Raw genomic sequence first — 7,922 nt, 5'->3', positions numbered from 1 at the left:
GCTCAGGAACCTCAAAGTGGCCGGCGTGCCAGAGTTCACGAAGCCAGGGTTTGCCAAAGAACTGTGGGACCATTTCATATCGCCTCCTGGCAAGGTAGAACTTTTCCTTGTTTTTTGATGCCCACAACCTGTTTGACAAAAAAAATTGTGTTAATTTGCTTTTATCAGTGCATTGATGTAGGTATGCCATGGATGTCAATGTGGAGAAACCAGAGGATATTTTGATGCACATGAACTTGCGAGGATGTAAGGAATCCTGCAAAACAGTCGTCTTTCTTGGTCAGAGTAGTTAATGTAAGGATCTTTTTTCATTTTGTATTTTCTTCATTTTTTAACTTTTATAAAACTAAATCGTGCCAATTTTACTTGTATTGTCAGCTCTGTCGACGAATTATTATTTTTAGCTTTTGAATTTTTAAATATTGGCTTACACAGGTGCATTCTGGTACTGTGTACACAAAAAAAGTGTAATTGTTGTGCTGAATTGTGTTATCTTTCTTTTTCTTCCTTTTGCTTCCTTAGGTGTCACCCGATGAGGATGATACTCCTAGTGATACAAATAATAGAAGGTTATTCATATTTGAACATTGTTATCAAATAAATATTACTTTCTTAATACTCATTTAATTTGGTTTTTTTTTTATCTGTAGTATCCATCCTTCACCGTCTTTTGATACATCCAAACTGAGGGATTTGGTTCTTTAGGCGAGCATATCTAATCGACACAAAGCACATCAGGTTTTTTGAACAGTACAACATCTGATGAAAATGTTATGTTTGGTGGAAAACATTTATGTTATTTATTGGTAATTAATTTTGTTTTATGTAAGAATTATGTCTCATTGTTAGACATAATAGTATGTGTTTTTTGAGATTAGTTGTTATGTTTATAGTATTTAGAGTACCGCTTTACAAAGATTTACAGTAAGATTTACAGAATTAAAAATATAAAATTTTAGTTCTTTCACGCAGCACATCAAAAAGGATAAAATTCAGTATTGCTGGAATTATGAGATTCAGTATTGCTGGATAAAATTTAGTATTAGAAACAGTCGCTAATTTCTCGACAGATTCAGTATTGTTGGAATTATGAGATTCAGTATCGGCAGAGGCTACATAAGGAGGATCATCTATTTTCTTCATTCTATTCAAATTCCTAATACACAAATATATCACTCGAATATATCCGACAAATGATCTATGTTTATAGAACAACAGCGGAGTAAAACCTACACTTCGAAAAGGTCGCGAGTTTATAGAAGAACAGTGGAATAAAACCTAAGTCGAAAGGTCGAGACTTTTAGAAAATATTAAAATATTATTATTCTTTTCTTTTTCCTTTTTTTTAACGAAAAGACGGATGGGGAGTTGCGCACTAATAAAATAATAAAAAAAATAAATACATAAATACATGAGCGATAATATGAACATTCACATATAATTCTATGAACATTCACATATTGTCCTGTGAACACTTATAATCCTGTGAACATTCACATTCAATCCTGTGAACATTCACATATTATCCTGTGAACATTCACATATTATCCTGTGAACAAACATACTGTAATTGAAATTATATTTTTTTTATTTGGTTCATTCTTGTTGAATTGTACTAATTTTATAAAAAATCTCTTTACATAGATTTTCACATATAATCCTGATATAGATGGTCATAGGAACTACATTGTCAATTTGGAATAGTTGAAATTCACATATAGAAAACTATAATAACATGTGTTAAATTCTATAAACATATTGTCCTAATCCTGTGAACATTCACATATAATCCTGTGAACATTCACATATAATCCTGTGAACATTCACATATTGACCTGTGAACATTCACATATTGACCTATGAACATTCACTTATAATCCTGTGAACATTCACATATTATCCTGTGAACATACATTTAGTAATTAAAATTATATTTTTTTTATTTGGTTCATTCTTGTTGAAACGTACTAATTTTATAAAAAATCTCTTTACATAGATTTTCACATATAATCCAGATATAGATGGTCATAGGATCTACATCGTCTATTTGAAATAGTTGAAATTCACATATAAAAAACTATAATAACATGTGTTAAATTCTATAAACATATTGTCCTAATCCTGTGAACATTCACATATAATCCCGTGAACATTTGAAATATTATCCTGTGAACCTACATATTGTAATAGATATTCTAATATTTATGTATTTGGTTCATTGTTGTTGAAACTCAATATATATATTTTTTTTACATATATCTATTTACTTAATTTTAAATTACAAGGAGATGCTTAATCATGGTTGATGCCAGAACCGATGTAAAGGCTGAGTGAATGATTTATAGTTTGTATACATTACATGCTTGTACTTCAATTCATGTATTAGATTTACAGTGTTTAAATAAATAGTTTACAGTGTTATGTAATAAGATTTAAAGAATTCAAAATAATAGGAAGTAGCATCTAGATGTAAAATAAAAAAAGTTGTAAAAAAATTTTTGAATTTTTTTTGCCGGTTTATAGTATTCAATGAAACTGTCTACAGAGTCATGTGATAAGGTTTATAGAATTCCAAAAATATATAATTGAATTTTTTTTACTGGTTTACAGTTTTCAACGGAAATGTCTACAGAATTATGTGATAAGGTTTATAGAATTCAAAACAATTGGAAGTAGCATCTAGAAGCAAATTTTTTTTACCGGTTTACAATATTTAACGAAATTGTCTACATATTTATATCATTAGGTTTAAAGAATTCAAAACAATTGAAAGTATCATTTAGATGCAAATTTTAAAAAATAAATTAAAATTTTGAAAAAATTAAAATTTGAATTTTATTTTTATCAGTTTACAGGATTAAACGAAACTATTTACATAGTTATGTGATAAGGTTTACAGAATTAAAAAAAATTAGCAGTAGTATCTAGAAGAAGATTTGAAAAAAAATTTGAATTCTTTTTTACATTTTAAAAATTAAAATTTGAAAAATAAAATAAAATATTGAAAAAAATTTAAAAATTGAATTTTTTTTACCGGTTTATAGGATTAAACGAAACTATTTACAGAGTTATGTAGTAAGGTTTATAGAATTCAATTCAAAATAATTAATAGTATCTAGAAGGAGACAAAAAAATTTTTGAAGAAAAATTAAAAAAAAAAAGAATTTTGAAAAAAGTTTTGAAAAAAAATTCCCAATAAAAATTTCAAAAATAAATTTTGGAAAATAAAAATTTTGGAAAATAAAAATTTCGAATATAAAGTTTTGAAGAAAAAAAATTTGAAAAAAAAACTCGAATATTTTTTACATATTTCTGTTTACAAAGTTTTAATGTAGTCATAGTTAGTTTTTAGTTTTGAAAAATTATTAGAGATCTTCTAGATGTGGTCCTAGTCAAAGGTCTAAAAGTGGTCCCAATCAAAGTAGTTAAAGTGGTTAAAGTGGTGGTTAAAGTGGAAGTTAAAGTGGAAGATATTGGGGACCACACATAATTGAAAGTTTTATGTTGACAGAATTTGTTGAATTAGTTTACAGGATTTAGTATTGATGTTTACAGGATTTAGTATTGATGTTTACAGAATTAGTCCGGGAATTTTTGGGAGACTGGAGTTGGGGGACTTTTAGCTGCTTCCTTAAAAAAAAACTCGATGAACTTAAGAACGCCCTAGTTCTACTCTTATTTGTTAGCCTTAGTGCTACTGGAATCTTTCTGTACGTAGGGGTATTAATGAAAACAATAGAATCGGATAAAAATATTTTTGTATACAAAAAAATTACTGCTACTTATATTCTACTCTTATTTATATCTTATTTATTAAACGAGTAATGGGGACGAATAATTATCAAATAAATTAATAACTTATGTAACCTAACGCAAACTATAACAAACGAATTACTATATTACTTTAAACCGTCATGCATGTATATATTTTTATAAAATATATAGATATAATTATTGATCCTATTATATTTAAATTAATATAAAATTAATCATTAAATAAATAAAACTATATAAATGTTGTAATGAACATTAATATGTAATAGTGCTTATCATTATTTTTGTGTTCCATAAAATGATACAACATGGATTAGGTTAAAAAACAGTAAAATGATTTCATTGGGCCTTCTGTCAGCGATTCGAAAGCAGGATCTGATTGTCGCAGTATGTAACATAAGATCTAGATTCCCTTCGAGTAGTCTTGCAAGTTGCGAGTGCGTATCCTCTGAGATATCCCAACTGTTGCGTGACCTACGTGTCCGGTGCCTATTCGGGGGTGATGTAGGGGGTCCGTATTTTGTGTGCTTTGAGATTCGTGCAGAACGTCCTTAAACGGTTGGGATTTTCCATAAAATCACGTAAAGTTTGAGATATCTCAGAGGATATGAATTCGTATCTTCTGAGATGTCTCGTATTTTGCGTGACCGACGTGTACGGTTCCTAGTCGGGGATAGCGCAGGGAGCCAGAGACCAGTATTATTGTGCCTTGAGATTCGTGCAGAACTTATTTGAACGGTTGAGATTTTCCAAAATGTCACGCAAAATATGAGATATCTCAAAGGATGCGAATTCGCAAGTTGCAACCCTTGTTGGCGTTTTCTGGCGAGCGCTGTTGGGTTTTGACGAAGACAAGCATGTCTTCCAGCGGAGCTACGGAGGAAGAGATGGAGATACCGGAGGGATACGCCGAGATAGTGGTGGTGCGCCACGGCGAGACCTCCTGGAACGCTTCTCGGATCATCCAGGTCTCATTTTTCTCAATACTTCTTTGTTCAACTCTCTTCATCTCTTCCCAAATTCGGTCGTTTAGTAGTAATCTAGAAGGGGCATGGGGGAGACGAAATCAAGTTGTTGAAATTCGATTTGTTTTTTAAATTGCAATATTGAGATGATAATTAACTACTACATTCTCTAATGAAACGGGCGCAAAGCCTTTTATCCAAAAAAAGAAGAAGTAATTACTACATAAAGTTAAATTTCTGATAAACTTGTTCCTGTAAGAGCAGCAGATTGGTACCTTTATAGGCAAAATTTTAATTTCCTCTTTATTTTTCGATTGTGTGAACAGGGACACTTGGATCCAGAATTAAATGAGATTGGAAGGCAACAAGCAGCAGCGGTAAGGTATGCTTTTAATTGTGCAATGAAAGTTGCTATTTATATCATTTTTAATTTATATATATTTCTAATTACATGTTTGGAAGGTTGCTAATCGCTTATCCAAGGAGCCTAAGTTCAATGCCATATATTCCTCTGATCTAAAACGAGCAGCTGAGACTGCACAGATTATTGCAAACCAATGTGATTTGAAAGAGGTAATTACTTTGGATCATGATGCATATTTTAATTTTAGACTTGATAAAGTTTGGTTCTGTTTTTTCTCTATGAAAAATTGTAAATCTGTTAATTTGTTTTGTATTATAGGTTATTTTGGATCAACAATTGAGAGAGAGGAATCTAGGAGATCTTCAAGGCTTGACATTGGTGGATGCTCAAAAGATGAAACCTAATGTTTATAAACTTTTCTTATCACACAAAAGAGATCAAGAAATTCCAGTAATTTTCCCATAACATTTAGTTTTTATGAATTTTATTTTCTTATAGTTTCAGGAAATGAAATATGGAACTCTCTGAGTGCAAACTACTCCATTTTGGAAGCTGGTTTTATTATTTTAGATAAGGAGTAGAACTAGGGTGTTCCTAAGTTCACCAAGCCTCTTTGTGAACTCAACTCTGAAACCTATCGTATTGATTTCAAATGACGAATCCAAACCATTGAAACCCCATCTACCTTACTAGTGATGCGTCTACATGTAAAAATTTTGAAATTTTAGAATTAATATATAAAGTCGAATGGTCAAAATTAGAAGGTTTATAAATTAATTTTAATGCATTCATTTTATTTAAAGTTTTTTTACCACTTGAATCTATACAAAATTTAATTCGAAAATTTAAAATTTTCACATGTAGACTCATCACTCGTAGGGTTGACGGGTTTCAATGGTTCGGATTCACCATTTGAAGTCAATCCAATAAGGTTTTAGAGTTTGAGTTCACAAAGAGACTTGGTGAACATAGGAACACCCTAGTGCTACTCTTAGATAACAGTTGATATTGGCTGCTTTTGATTTTTATGTTAGCAAATGTTGATACTAACATTTCTAATATTATTATTAAGGGTGGTGGAGAAAGTTTGGATCAACTACATCAGCGGTGCATTTCTTCTTTCCGAAAGATAGCCAGCCAACACAAAGGTAAAAACCCTTGGAAGGTGTTGCTTTACATTTTCAAAATTAAATTAATTTTACTATCAGAAAATTCACTTCCAGCATTATTGTCTCGTTACCACATGACTCATCTCCAGTATTGGGACTGTGGTACACGCCTGTATTGTCAAACCCATACTGTCTTGGTCATTACCTTTTGTTTAGTAGAGCTTTACAGATGTACCAAATAAAACCACCTAGTGATTTCAGTTTATGTAATAACTTCTCAATTAATGATTTCAGTTAATCTATTAGCGCCTTGTCGGTAATTGTGTCATATTCATAAACAATTTATAAATATCTAATTTTTCCATCAAAATTTGAAAATTGCTTATTTCCCACCAAAAACAAATAACTTTTTTCATTTCCCCTTTTGTTAATCTAATTTTAATTTTTTATTTGATTGATTGGGATAACCCAGTTTTCAAATTTGTTAACTTTTGAACAAATAACTTAGTTTTTTTTATCAATACATTAGCAAAACCATGACATTAACAGTCAACATTTGATTGATTAGAATGCTTTTATTGATTGTAGTTGGACAATAAGAAAGTGTCCGTTTCAAGAGAAGAGTAAATTAGTCCTTTCATGATCTAAAAACTCTCAACTTGCAATTTTCAAATTTTGATGGAAAAATTAGATACTTATAATTTTTTTATGAATATGATAACAATTACTAACATGAGGTTTATAAATTAGCTAATTGGGAATCTGGGTAGTATATAATATATAGCTTTATAGATTCTTCAATCTTGACTCTCAAGTCTCTAATGTCAGTCATTAGGTATGTATTACCGTAAATATGAAATAACAATTATGATTCTCTGATTCTCAGTTGCTCTAATAGACCTAATATAATATAATTTGTCAGGTGAAAGAGTTGTAGTGGTTAGTCATGGTGGCTTCATTAGAGAACTGCACAGAAAAGCCGCTCCAAATAGAAAATTGGAAGGCAAGATACAGAATACTTCAGTCAATGTGGTTCTCATTTCTGCTTCTAAAAACCATTGGTTTATCAAGAAATGGGGTGATACCAGCCATCTTCAGGGAATAGGTGCACTTGACAGTGGATTTGGTGGGGATAAAACATCAGGATAGTGTTTTTCGAAACAAGACATCAGGGTAGAGTTAGAATTGTGGTTTAAAATTTAAACCACTTATTTGATGGTGGGGGATGAGAAAGCTATATTGTTTCTTGGATGGGCATTTCAAATGATTTTGCTTGAGGCTCATTCAGTTCTCTGATTATCGTATGTAGTATAATTTGTTGCATATGTGGAATTTAAGTAATGTGCTCTGGTTTATGGTTTCGGATTTGAATATAATCATGACTAAATGGAATGCATGATTATATGACCTTCAGATTTTTGCATTTTTTTTTCTCATGCGCATAATTATATATACAATCTTTTACATTCCCTATCTTTTATTTCAGAATTATATATACAATCTTTTTTTTTTCAGAATTATCTTTTATTTTATTTTTCTCATGCGCATAATTATATATCAGGGTTCTAAATAGCTAGCTATAGCGGCGCTATAGCTTAGCAATAGCTTTTTCGGACCATAAACGCTAAGCTATGAGATAAAATTGCGCTAACTCAGCTACGACCGCTATAGCTATAATAGCTGACCGCTATATGAGACCTGCTATAGCTA

The 7,922-nt window shown here is 30.7% G+C and overlaps 1 protein-coding gene and 1 long non-coding RNA gene across 2 annotated transcripts; both read left to right on the top strand.

Annotated features, from left to right (window-relative positions):
* Window positions 1–248: 248 nt before the first annotated feature.
* On the top strand, window positions 249–717 carry LOC144552441 (uncharacterized). Its single transcript, XR_013511152.1, has 3 exons — window positions 249–294; window positions 523–569; window positions 651–717. It is a non-coding gene; the product is annotated as an uncharacterized LOC144552441 (long non-coding RNA).
* Window positions 718–4,531: 3,814 nt separating this feature from the next.
* On the top strand, window positions 4,532–7,625 carry LOC144552786 (phosphoglycerate mutase-like protein 4). Its single transcript, XM_078300779.1, has 6 exons — window positions 4,532–4,742; window positions 5,066–5,116; window positions 5,202–5,312; window positions 5,422–5,553; window positions 6,176–6,251; window positions 7,135–7,625. Exons 1-6 carry the CDS (start codon window positions 4,560–4,562, stop codon window positions 7,359–7,361), a joined length of 780 nt encoding a protein of 259 aa, XP_078156905.1. The 5' UTR covers window positions 4,532–4,559; the 3' UTR covers window positions 7,362–7,625.
* The last annotated feature ends 297 nt before the right edge of the window (window positions 7,626–7,922 follow it).

This window comes from Carex rostrata, chromosome 4, assembly GCF_964058835.1.
Source record: "Carex rostrata chromosome 4, lpCarRost1.2, whole genome shotgun sequence".
NCBI lineage: Eukaryota > Viridiplantae > Streptophyta > Magnoliopsida > Poales > Cyperaceae > Carex > Carex rostrata.
The sequence above is the reverse complement of the archived record's forward strand: the minus strand, read 5'-3'. Positions and strand labels throughout refer to the sequence as shown.

Bases quoted from the DNA above. Each gene is read 5' to 3' on its own strand.
- LOC144552786 (XM_078300779.1), top strand. From the start codon at position 4,560: ATGCGAATTCGCAAGTTGCAACCCTTGTTGGCGTTTTCTGGCGAGCGC. The intron at 5,313-5,421 runs GTAATTACTTTG...TTTGTATTATAG, and splicing joins ACCAATGTGATTTGAAAGAG to GTTATTTTGGATCAACAATT. The intron at 6,252-7,134 runs GTAAAAACCCTT...ATAATTTGTCAG, and splicing joins GATAGCCAGCCAACACAAAG to GTGAAAGAGTTGTAGTGGTT.